The sequence below is a fragment of the Myotis brandtii genome, unplaced genomic scaffold, assembly GCF_000412655.1.
Source record: "Myotis brandtii unplaced genomic scaffold, ASM41265v1 scaffold374, whole genome shotgun sequence".
Taxonomy (NCBI): Eukaryota; Metazoa; Chordata; class Mammalia; order Chiroptera; family Vespertilionidae; genus Myotis; species Myotis brandtii.
The window spans coordinates 5,383,062-5,401,690 of NW_005364372.1; the positions used below are offsets into that span (position 1 = coordinate 5,383,062).

The 18,629-nt window shown below is 40.6% G+C and overlaps 1 protein-coding gene across 2 annotated transcripts; it reads left to right on the forward strand.

Moving 5' to 3' along the window:
* Nucleotides 1–4,837: 4,837 nt before the first annotated feature.
* AGR2 (anterior gradient 2, protein disulphide isomerase family member) lies at nt 4,838–17,011 on the forward strand. Of its 2 annotated transcripts, none has more exons than XM_005872314.2 (8): nt 4,838–4,990; nt 7,522–7,676; nt 7,928–7,991; nt 8,109–8,161; nt 9,484–9,557; nt 12,226–12,289; nt 15,222–15,305; nt 16,716–17,011. In XM_005872314.2, exons 2-8 carry the CDS (start codon nt 7,529–7,531, stop codon nt 16,763–16,765), a joined length of 537 nt encoding a protein of 178 aa, XP_005872376.1. In that variant the 5' UTR covers nt 4,838–4,990; nt 7,522–7,528; the 3' UTR covers nt 16,766–17,011. The 2 variants fall into 2 exon arrangements, with proteins under 2 accessions (XP_005872376.1, XP_014400146.1); XM_014544660.1 differs by having other exon boundaries at nt 4,887–5,008.
* Nucleotides 17,012–18,629: the final 1,618 nt, after the last annotated feature.

Consider the following 18,629-nt stretch of genomic DNA (forward strand, 5'->3'; position numbering starts at 1 on the left):
TTGCCCTCAGCAACAGGCTTAAAATGAGACTTTTAGGGGCAAAATGGGAAGTATAATCACTTTATCAATAACCCAAGAAGGTAATACCCCACTGTACCAGAGAATTTAGCTTTTCGTTATTTTAACTCAAGAGCCACTCATGGATTTTCATTCATGGCAGTTGACTTTTACACAATCAGATATACTCTGCAAGTGTCTGGAAACATATCAGATGGCTTTTGGAAACCATCCCAAAGGTTTTAAGCCTGCAGGTTCTCCTCTCCAGTCTGACTCTCTCACCTGCCCTTGACTCTGGCTGTTACTGTGTGCTTTGCCCTTCCTACCAAACTTGGGTTCAGGACATGGCACTGGCCTGGATGTTCTCACACTTCGTCTCTGATTCTTTTTCTGCTTCACAAGTGCTTCTTTTCGTCCTCCTAAATGAATGAGCATTACCACGGTTGGGGCTGAGCCTTCTGCTCTACATGTTCCCTTGAGAAACAGATCTAATTATACAACTTTCAACAGCATATACCAGTGACTGATTCACAGCCTATGGTTCATGTCAGAGTCCCAAACTAGACCCAGGAACCTTCGTCTGCCTGAGGAGTAAGCTGATGATGTTACTCAAATTCATAGTATTGAGTCTTCTATGTGAAGTTGAGGGAAAAGTTTTTAAAATATTGGAATAACCTTTATGCGTTTGCAAGATAGAAGCTTACATTTCAGAGAATCTGAATATTAGTCTGTGGCTCTAATAAAATAATGTAACTAGAGCTAGGATTTTCACTTGAAAAGTATGTTATATTTCATGGTTTGTGAGCGATAGTTACATGAATAATAGAACTCAGATTACTTTTGTACACAAAAGCCCCATCAGACATTAAGATAAACTCCAATGGCAAGCAACTCTTCCTAAATGTCAAACACTAATACTGTCTCTTTCTCCAAGCTAGAGTTTGAGGTGAGCTAATTTAACCAGCAACTTGGTTTGCAGTCAGATAAACAGTGAGGCTCCCTTGGTATCTGGAGGGTATTGGTTCCAGGACCCCCATGGACACCAAAAATCCGAGGATATTCAAGTTCCTTATAGAAAAGGGCACAGTATTTGCATATAATCTATGTATACCCTCTCTTGTACTTTAATCATCTCTAGATTACATGTAATACCTAATACAATGTAAATGCTATGCAAATAGTTGAATGTACAAGGCAAAACAGTCTGTACATGTTTAGTACAGACACAGCTATCATAGGTCTAACTACATAGTATGCATCAGCAACAATGTAATATTATTTTTCAAATATTTTCCATCTGTGATTGGTTGAATTCATGGATGTAGAACCCGCAGATATCAAGGGCTGACTATATGTTTTTAAAAAGGTCCTTTCAGGGGCAAAACCCTAGAGTACTTAGAAGCTATTCTCCTTTTCCTCTTCATATGGCTCATCAATTAATCAGTTTTGTGAGGTTAACAGTTGCTTACAGGTTATTTCCTTACTACTTTTTTAATATTTTTTTATTGATTTCAGAGAGGAAGGGAGAGGAAGAGAGAGAGATAGAAACATCAATGATGAGAGGGAATCATTGATTGGCTGCCTCCTGCACACCCTCTGCACAAGCTTCAGTTTTGTGAGGTTAACATTTGCTTACAGGTTATGTCCTTACTACTTTTTTTATATTGTTTTTATTTATTTCAGAGAGGAAGGGAGAGGAAGAGAGAGAGATAGAAACATCAATGATGAGAGGGAATCATTGATTGGCTGCCTCCTGCACACCCTCTGCACAAGCCCGCAACCCAGGCATGTGCCTTTGACCAGAATCGAGCTGGCTGAAGCTCTATCCACTGAACCAAACCATCTAGGGCTGTCCTTACAATTATCTCTGTATGAATCTGGCTACCTCTGTAACTGACAATGTCTTTTTCTTCTTTATATCTTTAATGCCTGGTGTAATATTTGCTACATAAATAGGTTCAATGGATAGTTGATGAGGGGGGTTGTGGGCTGGGTGAAAAAGGTAAAGTGATTAAGGAAAAACAACACTCAGACACAGACAACAGTATGGTGATTACCAGAGGGAAGGGGAGTTGGGGGTGTTAGAAGAGGGTGTAAGGGGATAAATGGTGATGGAAGGAGACTTGACTTGGGGTGGTAAATACACAGTACAATATACAGATGATGTATTATAGAATTGTACATCTGAAACCTAGAGAATTTTATTAACCGATGTCACCCCAATATTCAATAAAAAATTATTTTAGCTAAAATAAAACAATACTATTTAGTAATATTTGCTAGATATTATTACTATAAGTCTCCAATTTTTATTCAAAAATAAAAAATAACCTACTTTAAAATCTGCTTGAATAAAAGCCGCTAAAATTACAGTGACACAAATATAGAAAACACAAAGGTATAGCAGCTACGTAATTAGGCTATTGTTAGGATCATTAGTACTAAGCTTAATTTCACTACCAAATATTATTTTATATATTAGATTTTCAAATACTACTCAGCGAAAAAAATTTAATCAAAAATAGCAACCGGCTGGCGTGGCTCAGGGGTTGAGTATTGACCTATGAACCAGGAGGTCATGGTTCGATTCCCGGCCAGGGCATGTCCCGGATTGCAGGCTCAGACCACAATGTGGGGTGTGATGTAGGCAGCAGATCAATGATTCTCTCTCATTATTGATGTTTCTATTTCTCCCTCTCTCTCCCTTCCTTTCTGAAATCAATAAAAATATATTTTAAAAAAATAGTAACAACAGATTTTTAGAATAGCAGGCAAATCTCAAAGACTGATCATATGACCTTAGTTAAAAGTAATGATGTTTAATAAAATATAAGAAAAACTTGTACTATCTACAAAACCCTAGTTGCTTCAAACCAAGACAGTTGTGGGTGTCAAGGATGCCTGTCACCATGGTGCGTGTAGACCATGTTCTAATAATTACTTCCTCCTTGCTATACCTTAGCCACTAAGACTAATCCTGGGCTTTTACTGACATGAGAGTAGGCACAGGAATACAGTAGAAAATTATAACACCATCATAATTAATTACAATAAGCCAGAGAGGTCTATAGGTTGAGTTGTGTCCCTCCAGAATTCACCTGTTGAAGTCCTAACCTTCAGTGTCACAGAATATGACTATACTTGGAGAGAGTGTCTCTAAAGAGGTAAGTGAGTTAAAATAAATCATCAGGATGGGTCCTAATCCAAGATGACTGGTATTCTCATAAGAAGAGGACACTGGGACACAGAAGGAAGACCACATGAAGACAGAGGGAGGAGACAGCATCTAGAAGCGAAGGAGCGAGGAGGCCTCAGGAGAACTCAAATTTGCAGATACCTTCACCTCAAACTTCTAGCTTCCAGATGGTGAGAAACTAAATATCTGTTGTCTGAGCTACCCAGTCTGTGGTACTTTGTCACAGCAGCCCTAGCACAGTAAGACACCAAGTACCTTCTCACTTCTTGATTCATTAAATCTAATTTATACTCAAAACATTCATGGATGGTAATATTTTCACATTTTTATAGACAGGGAAACCGACATCCGAGAGATGTTGATGATGTCTCTGAGATCATCCAGTGGTTGAGCACCAGGAGGCAGGACTAGAGTAGAGTCTCTATCCCCAGTCCTTCTGGCCTTCCACTCTCCGCAGGTGGCGGATGACCAGACACCTGGGCTGTGGTCCCAGCAGTGCCCTAAACTCATTATGAGACCTTCAGGGTCATTACTTTTTAACATCTTTGTTTCTTTCATCTGCAAAATGAGGGGGTTGAATTAAATATTCTAAGATCTATATAAATGCCTTCCCCATTTTAAGCATGTAGCTCAAGTCATTGTTTCCAAACTCCTAAAGAAACTGGCTCTGTAAACTCACTTAGAATCAAAAGAAAAGTCAATATTTTGGGAATCACTTACTATTTTGCCCACAGAAATGATCTCTCTCTCACAAAAATATATAGACACTTAAAAATGTTCTGAGATATTATGAACTTAACTCATCTTTAAAAAAGTAATGTTTAAAGGGCTTGCATCCCATTAGTTAATTTCTGTTTTTAAAGATTTCTGCACTCTGAGCTTTTAAGAATTGCACATAGCTTCATGAACAAAACACTGGACTGAGTTTTTTCACAGAAAATCTGAATTCAGGCTTAAAATCTTCAGTGAACAATTGCATAGTCTTGAGTGAGGGGGTTGGGGAGGAGGAGTTGCAGACCTCAGTTTCTAAATCTGAGAAATGGTGTAAAGAGCTTCCGCATGCCTGGAGGGACAGTTTGCCATTAAATGAATGAGAATATCTGAGAAATACCTTTGTACTCTTTGGAGGGAAGTTGCTGCAAGGTAATCCATTAAAAACTCATAGTGTTAAGGCATCTTTTTAAAATAATCTCCTCAGTTTTGAAATATCGTGTGAGTGCCTGATTTGCATGTTGTTCATACCTATGGTGAAGGCATATTTTTTTTGCCAGGAAGAGGGGAGTATACCATGGAAAGTCATGTGTACCGTAATGGAGCGTAGCAGGTTATATGACTGCAGGGGTTAGAATTGTGAATCTTCTTTTGTGTGCTTTTTTAACTAAGTAAGGGCAGTTTGCCCAAAGGGGAGGGGAAACCATCTACAAACCACACACTCCACATCCAATCACAAAGAGACAAATCAGCCTTCAGGCGAATCAAATGTCTTCATTTAAAGCTTACCTGGACTTGGCACTCTGCCCATCTTTTCCAAATCTCTTAACAACATGCTTTCACAGTTGAAAACATGCATACTGAAACAGCATACCATTTGCAACATTGGTTTTTAAGAAAAGGAACTCTTTGGCCTAGGAAGGGCATTTGCTTGGGAAAAGGAAGGTTCCTTTCTGGGTTTGCAGCATGTAAATCAGAGATCAGTGGGTGGGACTGAGGTGTGCTCCGGTGCATAAATAAAGGCCGGGCTGAGCTGGCGCACTAGGAAGCTTGGACGCATCAAGGCCACCTGGCTCGCACAGACAGGTGGGTGGGGAAAGCCAGGTAAGGCTCCTGACCATAGGGCATGTTGGAAGGGCACTACGTTCTGGCCTCTGGTTACCGTGTGAAAGATAGTTTCAAGGGCAATGAAATGGGGTTTGGAGAGGGAATAAATGGAGTTTTCACCAAAGGTTTACTGGGGCCATTCTTTGGCCTGAGCGGGTAGTGGGCTACCTTCCTGAGCCGGTTCAAGGGCATGCTTTCTCCCTTGGGACACAGGAGGTTGGAGTGGGTGAACTCTAGGTGTTTCCAAGGTGGGACAGGGCCTGGGTCCTCTGTCCCTGTGCACTGGTCACCATCTATGCTCTGCTGGTCTCCCACTGCCTAAAGCCAAGGCCGCAGCCCGGGGAACCCTCCGCTCAGATTGCCCGCTCGCAACTGCAGTTTAGAATGTGACTGAAAAGCAGAAAAACAGTCTGGTGCTCTTTCTCTGTCTGGTGTAGAGATTCTTGTTGCATCTTCAAGCTTTAAATTCATGGGATAAACTATAAGAGAAATCTGGGTGCTTTCTTAAAGCATTTATGAATAGGGACACCGAAACCTCCTGCAAGTTTATTCCTCGCTAAAGATAAGAGGGCAGAGATAGAGTGACCAATAAAAAGCATTGGTGAGAGGAGAGAGAGAGAGAGAGAGAGAGAGAGAGACCAAATGATCAATGTCTCCCACAGTTAGCATTCTGGTTTGAGATGATTTATGTAGGAAGTTTGCAGGGCAGAGTCTATTGATATTATGAAAAGTCGATAGAGTGAGTCTCAGCAGGATGTTTGAACAGCAGGAGTTACATTAGACAAAATTCTGTCATCCTGCCATAAAACACAAGTAAGATATCAATAGTTCCGACCTGTAAGTGGTGGGGCTATCGCAAGGGCTCCTAATGGCTACTTGAACAACCAGAATTGTCAATGGATTAAATAGGTAAAATGCTTCACTGCCAGTTTATGATTTTCTAAATATACACAGATGCTGTAGCTCTAAATAAAATAGGGAATCAAATGATTGTTGATAAACTTAAAGTCGCTATTTGCCATGATGTTTCTAAATCAATTAATATTCAAAAAGTACAAGTATTCTCACATAAAAGTTTCTGGATTTTTTTAAACACTACACAAGTCTTTGTACTAAGAGGGCTGGGAAGCATTGACTTATAGTGCACGTGAGTTGTTTTTGCAGAAGAGTAGGATACAAAATTTGTTATTGGCTTTTCCAGTGTAGAAACTAAAGAAAATCTTTATCAGTGTAGAAAGTAAAGAAAATGCACCCTTGCCTTTTATGTATTGTTGAGTAAGATGTTTTGTGGCTACATACTACTATTTGCATATAATGGGCCAGTTTTATATAAGGTATCATCTGGTTTGATGACTTAGCAACACTTTTTTTTTTCAATCAGCAAAGGTTCCCACTCAAGCTATCAGAACATGAAAAACTTTCTCCTTAAAAATACTAAGCTTTGACAGTCCACCCTGCTTCCTTTGCAGTTTATTTACTTTCAAACCTCCACCAATATTAGAGCTAGATTTTCTTTTCAAACAATTTTCTTTGGCTTTACTAAAACCCCAGGTCTCCTGCTTTGAGTGTTGTAGTCCCTGGATAACCATAACAATTTGCTGGTGCCGTTCACTTTGCTACTTGCTTTCCCTCACTCACTCCGGGATGTTCTCTTGTCATTCACTCTTCTATTCATGGGAATCTTCTTCACAGCATCGTGACCTTCCCTAAGAATTAATTGCAAAATACTAGAAAAACCAAAAAAAAAAGCCTAACGAAAACACCCATCAGGTTGCTTTCTCTGTGTGTTATGAGTCCCATAGAATACTTTTGTGCACAAGTGTGCACCCACAACATTAGCTATACCAGGCCCACTGCAAGAGGCAGAGTTGTTTCAGTAGAAGGAACTTGCATTGATATATTTTAGTCAATTCAGAACTAATATATAGAGTTTGAATAAATATTACTCAGGGGAAAGAGTTATGAGGGTGCAAGTTTTCAGTTAGATGACAAAGTTGCCAGGTATTAAATTAAGTAAGGAATTACTTTACTCAGATCTTATTCTTCAAGGGCAATGTTCCCATTTTAACAAAAAGCTAAAGAAGTATCGATGTTTAGGGTAATTGTTTCAGGATGGGAAAATGGGAGCCAGCACTGCAAAAGGGCAAGATTCAGGAACCTTGGTTCACCCCCATCTCATAAATCTTCATCTCCCCGAATGTCAGATTTTTCATCTATAAATGAGGCAATGGGGAGGTGGGAAAAGAGGAGGTAACCGATATGGGATCTTCCAGTACTAAATGTTTTAAATCCTTTAGCTATAAGAGTATATACATCTATTTATTTTCTTAAAATATATCTATATTTATATTGTAGATTCCTATGGAGCTCTACATCAGTATATTTATATCTGTATAGAGACAGAAAGATAGATGATAGATAAATGATAGATAGATAGATGCAGTCTGAAGATTTTGGAGACTGATAATTCTCTTTTGTCTTGCTGACTTTTTGCTTGTTTTCATGGTCAGGTTTGCCATGGAGAAGATTTCAGTGTCAGCATTCCTACTCCTTGTGGCCCTCTCCTACACCCTGGCCAAAGATACCACAGTCAAACCGGGGGCTAAGAAGGACACCAAGGACACAAAGGTCTCTCCACCCAAACTGCCCCAGACCCTCTCCAGAGGTAGGAGTCCGTGTCTCGTCAGCTTCCAACGCTGCCTAATTGGGAAGCTGAGACTTGTGTGCTGAACATATTTTTTGTATGTGTTCCTTCTAGATTTATCAAAATTGATCATTATTTCTACTTTCTCTAGAGGTTTTAGTATCAAGTATATATCTTTAGTATCAAGTATATATCTCAGTCATCATTGCTTTTCAACAGCTTTGGATCTGAAATTATAATAGCTTTAAATTTACTGGTTCATTTTGTCCTAGGTTGGGGTGATCAGCTCATCTGGACCCAGACATACGAGGAAGCTTTGTACAAATCCAAGTCAAGGTAAAGATGAGGGTGACAGCAGCTCCCTCAAAGCTCTCAAGAGCACCATCTAGTGATGTTTAGCTGCACATGAAATCTACTCAGTAAAAACGATCCAATCTCTCTTTTCTTTTCAAGCAACAAACCCTTGATGATTATTCATCACCTGGATGAATGCCCACACAGTCAAGGTAATTTATTCTTCTAAATATAATTTCCTTTAGAGGCTTTTAGCTTTAGGGCCAAGGTCCGATCACTCCTCTCAGTATCCTTAGCATCTAGCACAGCTGAATACTAAATGATATTTCATGCAGTCAAAAGATATTTAAGGCAACTTCAAATATTTCCACGTTTTATGTTAACCATTGCTGCATATTTTGAAGAACAAGCTCTAGGATTCATCCTTGACATCTTTTTCTTTTACCCCGTGTCCAATACACCAGCAAATAACATTGGCTGTGCCTCCAAAATAGACCTCAAAGCCAGTGTGGGCTTCATGCAACCTGTGCAGCTGCACAGGGCCCAGTGCTTAACAGTTCCCATGCTTGGTTTAACATTCTGTCGTCATTGTCTGCAAATTCTTAATAACTTTTGAACAAGGGGCTCATGTTTCTATTTTGCATTGGGCGCCATATATTATGTAGCTCCTGCCCAACTCCAACCACTTCCTGCTGTCTCACCGTTACTGCCATGATCCAAACCAAGAGCTAGGTGCTATAACAGCCACCTACCTGGCCACCCTAGAGTCAGTTCTCCATACAGATGCCAAAATAAATCTGTTAAACATAAGTCAGATCCTATCAGTCATGTGTTCAAGTGGCTTCTACTCAGATGTACAATTAGATCCAGATTCCTGACCCAGGGCTACAAGGCTAGACGCGATCCGGCCTCTGGCTCCTTCCTTTCTTACCACTCTCCTCTTATTTTCTCTCCCCCCCCATCTAGCCTGGCCTTTGTGCTTTGCCTCAAACATCTAAGTTCATTTTCACCTCAGGACTACTGATCTTAGAGTCCGCTCCACTTAGTATGACATACCTCCAAAATCTCAGAATGGGTCACTCTCTCACCTCAATGCCAGCTCCTCAGGGAGACCTATCCTGGGCACTCTATAGCTCTTAAACCTCTTGCTTTCCTTCATTTTTCTTCAAAGTACACATCCCCACCTGAAATTATTAGATATTTATTTGCTTATTGATGATGTCTCCTACACAGGCATTTGAGCCCCTTGAAGAAAGCATATTACTTTTTTTTTTCACTGCTCTATTTCCAGGGTATAAAACAGTGCCTACCATAGAGTAGCCACTCAATAAAAATAGGCTGAAAAAAATGGATGGATAGATGGGTGGATGAATGGGAAGAAGTAGAGGTAGTCAATAGCCTAAATATTACTACACTAATCGTTTGCTGAAAGGGCAAAGTTGAACACTGCACTAACAATTACAGTTCAACTTAAAATATAACAGAGAGCAATGGTGCTGAGATGGATGCTTAATGATTTGTCTTTATATTATAGCTTTAAAGAAAGTGTTTGCTGAAAATAAAGAAATCCAGAAGTTGGCAGAGCAGTTCATCCTCCTCAATCTAGTTGTAAGTTTCCTTTTCATCATTAATGACCTTTCTCATTATTCAAAGTGGATGATTCATTTCTCCTGTACATCGTAATCATGTTTGGGATGAACTAGGATCTGTCCCAAATACTCATCTCAAATACTGGAGAGAAAAATGATACTTTATTTTATTAATAATCCACCTTTCATGTTAATGTTTTTATTTAGTAATTAATAACTTTAGGTTATCTGAAAAGTACTCTCCTGTGATTAGGATTTTCTCTGTTGCTGTAATAATTAGAAGGTTTTTGTATTTTGCAAATTACTTCCTGTGTCACTTCCTGTGGTTCTGGCTGCTCCATACCCATTCTTAGTCCTTGTCTCCTCTCTCCCTGGAAAAGAGAGCTCTCTGGTTGTCCAAATTTAGCTTCCTGCATTCCCACTGACTTCACCATCACCACCCTTCCTGGTGCCCAAGCTTTTCTGCTTACTCTATCATAACCCTCAACTGGAGTCAGAGTCTCTCTCCTCTCTCTCTCTCTCTCATACTCTTCATATATTGACAGGTGGGCTTCTTCAAAGAGCATCCACACCAGTAGTTCTTCCTCAACTCCCTTCCACAGGCTCCTCTTCCTCCCCCTAAACATTAAGTGATTTGGTGAATCTCTATTTGACCTGCTCTCTTATTTTTATATTTTATATTCTCTATGGACAACATCATTTATATGTGTCTTTAATCAATGTTCACACAGTGACAATTCCCACAAGCATGCCACAACTTCCAACTGGTATATACAGCTATGTTCCAGATATCCCATAATTCGCTTAAACTCAACATGTTCCACTGCATTTCTCAGCTTAGTCCAGGCTTTTCAAATTGCTCTTCTTTCTTTAGTTCCTATTTCATCAGAAGTGTTATTCTAGACTGGACTCTCCTACTCACCTGCGGCAGTCAAGCCTGTGGTATATATATATACCACACACATACACACATATATATACTAGAGGCCCAGTGCACAAATTTGTGCGCGGGTGGGGTCTGGTCGACCCGCCCTGATCAGGGTTGGGGGCGCTGATTAGGGCCAGGGGGGAGGGGCCCCTGGTCGAACTCCCGGTTGAACTTCCAGTTGAGGGGACAATTTGCATATTAGCTTTTTATTATGTAGGATATATACATACATACATACATACATATATATGATCAATTACTTACAGGAAATTTCTCCCTGGATGTTCAATGAGTATCTCATATAAATATTTCCCACAGTGAACTCTTTTTTTATAAAATATATTTTATTGATTTCAGAGAGGAAGGGAGAAGGGAAAAGAGATAGAAACATCAATGATGAGAGAGAATCAGTGATCGGCTGCCTCCTGCAAGTCCCACACTGGGGATCAAGCCTGCAACCTGGGCATGTGCCCTGACTGGGAATCAAATCTGTGACCTTCTGGTTCATAGGTCGATGCTCAACCACTGAGCCACGTTGGCTGGGCAAGACCTATGGTTCTAACTTATAAATATTTTTGTTATTGGTCACTTCCCTATAAACCGGTGGTTCTCAACCTTCTGGCCCTTTAAATACAGTTCCTCATGTTGTGACCCAACCATAAAATTATTTTTGTTGCTACTTCATAACTGTAATGTTGCTATTGTTATGAATCGTAATGTAAATATCTGATATGCAGGATGGTCTTAGGCGACCCCTGTGAAAGGGTCGTTCGACCGCCAAAGGGGTCGCGACCCACAGGTTGAGAACCTAAATCCCATCTAATCCCACATGCCATTAGGGTGATCACTTTGAAGACCAAATTGGGATCACAGGTCTCTTCTCACATCCCTCCACTACTTCTTAGCTATTTATGAACAAATGCAAACACAGTGGCATGCTGTGCAAGAAACTACATGAGCTGGCCCCTGAAGCAGCTCTCCAGCATCTTCTCTCACCGCCACCCCCTGCACCCCCTCTAGTTTAGTCCTTTCCCAACACTTGGTCATGTCAGAAAGTGCTACGAATTTCCTCCTCCCTGCACAATCTCTCCCCTCTGCCTGAATGACCTCCTTTTCCGTCGAACTGATTTGTTTTCACTTTTAAAGATTCCTCATTACCCACTTCATATAGTCCGAATAGAACTTGCATACGGGGTTACATGTCCTGCTCAGGGCAGCCCTGGCATCTGTCTTCCTCCATCATTAATACGTCAGACACTGGGTCCCCAGTATTCATTTTCCTACCTGCATCTCCCAAAAGAGTATGCACCTATGAGAGATAAGTAATGTATATTGCTACACAAAAAACTTCTAAATAAAAATATAATACATGGGTAGCTGAATGCTCAAGATAATCCTATGTTTCTTTCTGTAATTTCTCCAAAAATGACTTCTGGTTTTTTTCTCATTAATCTACTTCTTCCTGCCTCATGAAAGATGTCTTCACCAAACACTATAACTTCTTCCTAATTCTCCCTTCATTTCTGCTCTTTATCACATACATTCAGCTCTTTCCCGCCTGTTCTGCATCACATTCTCCACTAGCTTGTTTGCAGGCATGTAACTTATCTCTGCATCTGTTTTATTACTCTCTGGGGGAGAGATGTGCCTTCAGTGTCTTAAGATGCCTAGCCCAGTAACAGACACATGTTTGTATTAAATAGTTTGAAAATAACTAAAGAGTAAACAAACTAAAAGGCTGCTTTTTTTTTAATCTTAGTATGAAACAACTGACAAGCACCTTTCTCCTGACGGCCAGTATGTCCCCAGGATCATGTTTATTGGTAAGAGACAATGACATGAAACACACGCGGACAATGACCCAAGCGCTTCCATATCTCCCCTTTGCCCTCTCCGACGCTCAGGTGCCACTCCACCACTCCACCGTGGCTCCAATGAGTTACAGGGGCGGGCAAAAGTAGGTTAATAATAATAGTAACAAACAATACAATAGTTAATAAGTAATAATTCAAGAATAAACTGTTTCACAGCCTCTCAGCTGTAAACCTAATTTTGCCCATCTCTGTACCTCAGGCCTGTAAACACTTATTATTAATCAGACAAACTTCCAATTTGTGTCTTGGATAGTTCTGATACTGTTGATAATTATTTTAGGAAAGTTAAGAATGTGAAGTTTTTTTCTAAAAATCAAAGTTACCACGCTCCTGCCTGCACCGGGACATTTTATATGCTGCTGGAAGCTTGCCTTGCCTCCCCTTCTGCAGCTACCTGCCACCTGTTCCCTCCCCAGCATCTCCGTCTTTCACTGACCTGCCAAAGCCCACGAACACATGCTCTTGTGGCTCCAGGTTTCTTTCAATGGTCACACCGTCCTCAGTTATAATTTTATAATTATTGGTATTTGTTAAATAAATATTTTCCCTCATGGGACTATAAACTCCATGTAGCAAGGACGATAGCTGCTTCTGCTCACCATTATTTTTTCAGCATGACCCTGTGGTGGGCTCACACAAAAAAAGACATTCCTTAGATGACTGAACAAATTAATTGAGTGTGGCTCTGATCAAAATCATACTGATTTTAAAGACAGTCCAAGACAACTGTATGGTGATTGCCAGAGGGAAAGGGGGTGGGGGAGGGAGAACAGGGTAAAAGGGGGATCAATGGTGATGGAAGGAGGTTTGACTTGGGGTGGTGCACACACAATACAGTATATGGTGATGTATTATAGAATTGTGCATCTGAAACCTAGAGAATTTTATTAACCATTGCCACCCCAATAAGTTCAATAAAAAAGGAAAATAGACAGCCCATGATTCAACCCAGCACAGAAAAAAGAGCTCACGCTAACCAAGTGGCTCACCGATGTAATTCCCCCACGTTCACACTAAATGTACAAAACGGGAGGGGAAAAGCGAAGGAAGGAGGGAGGCTGAACTAGAGTTTCATAGACTTGATTTTGTTAGGATTTAGAACATTTGGAATCCTTGAAATGGAGACTTTATGGGTCATCCAGTCTTACCTTGTGCGCAAATTCTGTCCACAGCATTCCCATCTCAGACGGTTTTAACTCGCGTTAGGTCCCTTAAGTCGTGAGAACCAACTCCAACTCCGAGGCAGCTTGCTCTCAGCCACTTCCCCACGTGCCTGCACATGAGAATCACCTGGGCGATCTTTAAAAACAAGCTTCCCAGGCCACCTCAACCCAATTAAACAGAATGCCTGGGTGCACGACAAAGGCATCGGGATTTTTTTTAAAGCTCTCCAGGTGGTTCCATGGTGCAGCCAGAGTTGTGAGCCAATGGCTGGGTATTGAAAAGCCTTATATTAACTCAGTGGTTCTCAACCTTGGCTGCACATTAGAATCACCTGGGAATCTTTTTAAAATCCTGATTTCGGGGCCTCATCCTCCGGAAATTCTGTTTCTTTGTTACTAATGTTGTGGCCCCAGCCCATAACAAAGAAACAGAATTTCCGGAGGATGAGGCCCAGAAATCAGGATTTAAAAAAGATTCCCAGGTGATTCTAATGTGCAGCCAAGAGGATTTTCAAAAGATTCCCAGGTGATTCTAATGTGCAGCCAAGGTTGAGAACCACTGTGTTAACTTATTACCACGATCAGGTGTTTGTATCCTCTGCACCAAGCAGTAGCAGGTCTTTAGTCTTTGTAGAACAAAAGAATGTCTGCGTTTTGTAAATTACGTTGGTCCTAGTCCAGTATTCTGAAATGACAGAGACTGTCAAATACTAGCGACAGACATTGCAAACCTGCAGTGCTCTCGCGTGTCCTCTTCACCCAGATTCCAGGACATATATCTTAGGCTCCTTCAGTCACCTCTCTGGAGGTAAGGCCTCTGTACATCCCATAACACCTCCCTTTTGGATGTGCCTTATTTTATTTATTTTATTTTTTAAATACATTTTTATTGATTTCAGAGAGGAAGGGAGAGGGAGAGATAGAAACATCAATGATGAGAGAGAATCATTGATTGACCTCCTTCATACCCCATACTGGAGATCAAGCCCGCAGCAACCTGGGCATGTGCCCTGACCGGGAATCGAACCATCACCCTCTGGTTCATAGGTTGATGCTCAACCACTGAGCCATGATGGCCGGGCTGGATGTGTGCCTTATTTTAAAAATACCTTTCTGTCTCATTAATAACTTCAAGTTAATATAAAACCTGAAAAAATAATTTAAACAATGCATAAGGGATGACTCCTAAATCTGCGTTTTTTTTTAAATAAGTAAGAGAGGGCTACTATATGCTTATTTGACCTTTGATGCTCTTAGGACTCATCTTCTTTTATTCGTTAAAAAATATAGGTTGGTTTTGAACACCAGCATTAGATGTGGGTTTCTGATGATCCAGGTTGCTCCTGGTAACAACACACTTAAATTACAACATAATCATTTCAAAAGCTTAAAACAATTCCTTGGTAGAGAATGCTATTGTTTTCACCCAAAATGAAAACACCAGCCCAACAATGTGTATTATCCTGTTTCCAGGTTGCTATAGATAGCACAGCGGGGTTCATAACCTTTCCCACAAATAGCCGCACACAACTGTTGATGGCTCTCAGCCCGGCGTGGGGTCCTGCCTGCCCAAGGCTGCTGCAGAGCGGATGGGGTAGATCTGCCGGGACACACACTGTACTCCTTTCAGAGAACGTGGACAAATCCACGTGCTTCCTCCCGCGATGGGGCAAACACAGCACTCCAGCCCAACATCCCCTTTTGCTTTTCTTTTGTAGACCCATCCCTGACAGTGAGAGCCGACATCACTGGAAGATACTCAAATCGTCTCTATGCTTATGAACCTTCGGACGCAGCTCTGCGTAAGTGTACCTCCTTTGACCATCTCTATGTGGTCCTGCGGGAGTAGAGGCCACGGGACTATGACAAAGGCGGGGAAAGCTGCTCAGGGGCCCCGGGAAATCAGTTTGACCAACTAGTCTCATCACTTTAATCTCATTTTTTAAAAGTTGTAATTGAAGATGAATCATTTAAATTAGGTATTGCTTTTCTCCAGGAGGATTCTATGACATGTTACCTGCGTTTCAGGTTTTTCTCTTAGGCACACTAACATATCACAGAATTGAGTGCAATAGTTGTAGTAATCTGCATGCTTTGGTAAATATAGTTTTTCCAAATAATGAAAGTGAAATAATGTAGCCTTTGTTGACACTAAATTCAAGTTCAATTTTAAAGATCAGTAGGAAAGATGGCTCCAAATAGTTGCCAAGAGACTCACCTCCGAGAGAGACTCACCTCCGAGAGAGACTCTCAAGGAAGATGAGGTACCTCAATAAGAGACTGTACCTACTGTGACATCTAATTAATCCTTCTGGGAAGAAAACTGGGTTTTGCCCTAGAAGCCAATGCTGCTCAATGACTAGTGGCTGCCTAGAACTGCACTGCCCAACATGTTAGACTTTAGCCACAGGTAGCTGTTTAATAGCAAACTTAAATTACTTAAAATTTAAGACTCAGTTCCTGTCATACTGATCACACTTCAAGCACTCAATGCAAAGGCACTGAATAGTTTTCATTATCACAGAAATTCTCATTGGGTGGCATGTAAAGACTCTCATTATTTTGGAAAGGATTTTGAGGCTGTGTCTGGGCAGCAAGAAAATTATCGTGGTACATTAGCAATGCCTTCAGTGGGTACTAGGAGAACCAGGGGAAGCACATTCAAAGTATTCGCCATTCTCAAAGTAGTAGCATATCTATAATAATAAAGGGGCAATATGCTAATTAGACTGGTCATCTTCCGGACGTCATTCCGGACGTCCTTCCTGACAAAGCTGGGGCCGTAGGGAAGCCAGCCCGGGTCCCGGGTGCCTGCCAGCAGCCAGAGGAAGGAAGCAGCCCGGGTCCCTGGTGCCAGAGGGAAGCTGGTGCCGGCAGAAGGAAAGCCTACTCTTGCACGAATTTTCGTGCATCGGGCCTCTAGTATATTAATGAGACTGTGGATTCCTTAAAGGCAGGTATCCTGCACAGGTAATATCATAGTACCTTATAGAAAAGGCATTTAATAAATATTGGAAGAGAACTGGATTGCAATAAAAGCCATTTTTACATAATTTTAGAAAAAATTACAATAAGATTTCCAACATTTTACCCTATGATACAACAGCACCCCATTAAACAATCAATAGAATACCCAGGTTTGAGGGTTTACTATATCTATTAATATGATTTCCGGTCACGTCTTGACTCTCGTAACTTTTTTTGCCCATTAGTTGTTGACAACATGAAGAAAGCACTCAAGTTGCTGAAGACTGAATTGTAGAGAAAAAACAAAATTTGCAAGCTCTTCCCTCTGTGTCTGGCCATGACCTGGAACCAGAGGGGATTTCAGAAGACCCTGCAGAAGGCAGGAGCGCAGTGGGCATGCTCATTGGGTTATGGTTTAATGTTACAACAGCTATTTTTTAAAATTTGGTTTCAAGTATACATGTATGAAAACAATATTGTGTACTACCATAGCAAGCCATACTTTTTAAAAAAATAAATCCTTCGGGGGTGTTAAACTGTTCTTTTTTTCGACTGAATTGTAGAGAAAAAACAAAATTTGCAAGCTCTTCCCTCTGTGTCTGGCCATGACCTGGAACCAGAGGGGATTTCAGAAGACCCTGCAGAAGGCAGGAGCGCAGTGGGCATGCTCATTGGGTTATGGTTTAATGTTACAACAGCTATTTTTTAAAATTTGGTTTCAAGTATACATGTATGAAAACAATATTGTGTACTACCATAGCAAGCCATACTTTTTAAAAAAATAAATCCTTCGGGGGTGTTAAACTGTTCTTTTTTTCCCCAACTTAGGTCTTTCACAGAAAAGCTGTTGGGTTCATTCACCAAATAGGACTTTTGGACACACATAATGTTCGGGGTTGGGGGTGCAGAGACAAGAAAAAATAGTTCAAGCAATGAAGACCAAAGACAGTCAAGTTATCACCTCAGCTCACTCATTTTTCACTGGGTGACTAATGTACACATTAGCTTAATCACCAGCAGTATCAAACAGAATATGCATTCTTCTGAAAGAACATGTAGAAAGGCATTCCCAAGAAAACCAGGTACCTAAATGGAAGACACCCCCCAGAAACTTCTATGTACACACTTTAATAATCGAATTTTAGTTAGATTTTGCCCAACTCAATGCTCTCAGAGAAAGAGCCTCTGGCAGGTGGCTTTCTCCTTCAGAAGACTGATTTTGTGAGAAGGTCATTCAAAGAACATCTGTACCCATGAACACATGCTAAAGAAATACTGAGAATTGACCTGATGATACACTGGGTCTCTCAAGGCCTCGAGTCCTGGCCTGGAACAAACTCAGTGGAATTGCTCCCATCTTCGTCACTAAAATACGACTGCCTAGGAGAAGAGCAAAGGGCAGTGATGTCCTGTCTGTGGGGGACAGATCAGAGGTCATTGTTTCTCTCTGGAAATGTTGAGAGAGGGTGTGGTATCAGGTGGAGGAGCAAAGTTAGCTGCTTTTAACTCTGTTCTGCCAAAAATTAGAACTGTGTTCATTTCTTCACTACATATTGAATACTCTCACATTTATTATTACATGGAATTCTCTTATTACCCGGCCCCCACTTGACTTCTTCAGCCCCTCAATGACTGTGGTGGACTGTGCAATGCTTTGCATATTGATTACCTATTGCTTGTCTTGAATAACTTTTTTTAGACAGGTCCTTTTCTGAATAGATTCCTTGGCATTATTAACTTTTCCAGGGCAGATAATATATTTTAAATACTTTTCTCACAGTACTCTGACAGAGCTATTCACTAATGAGTTCTAAGCATATATTGTTGATTGAATGGCATACAAATCTTCAGCAAATATGTCAACAGAGGGACTGGGCTCCCTTCACATTAGCAGGTAACCTACATGTGCATAAAGAGAAAAAATATTCCACTTAGAAAGTTCTCTGAGGGTTAATGAGAAGAAAAAAAAGAGTTTTCACTGTATAAACAAATATTTGAATGACAACTTCTGAGTTATTCAGGCTTTATCTGTAGTCTAGCAAAATAATGTTTACTTTTTTATTGGGCTGATGCTACATAAGAGTAAGTCCTTAAAATTTATTGAATGACAAGATGCTATTTTAACAACACACATAATTTAAAAAATATAAATAAGTCTT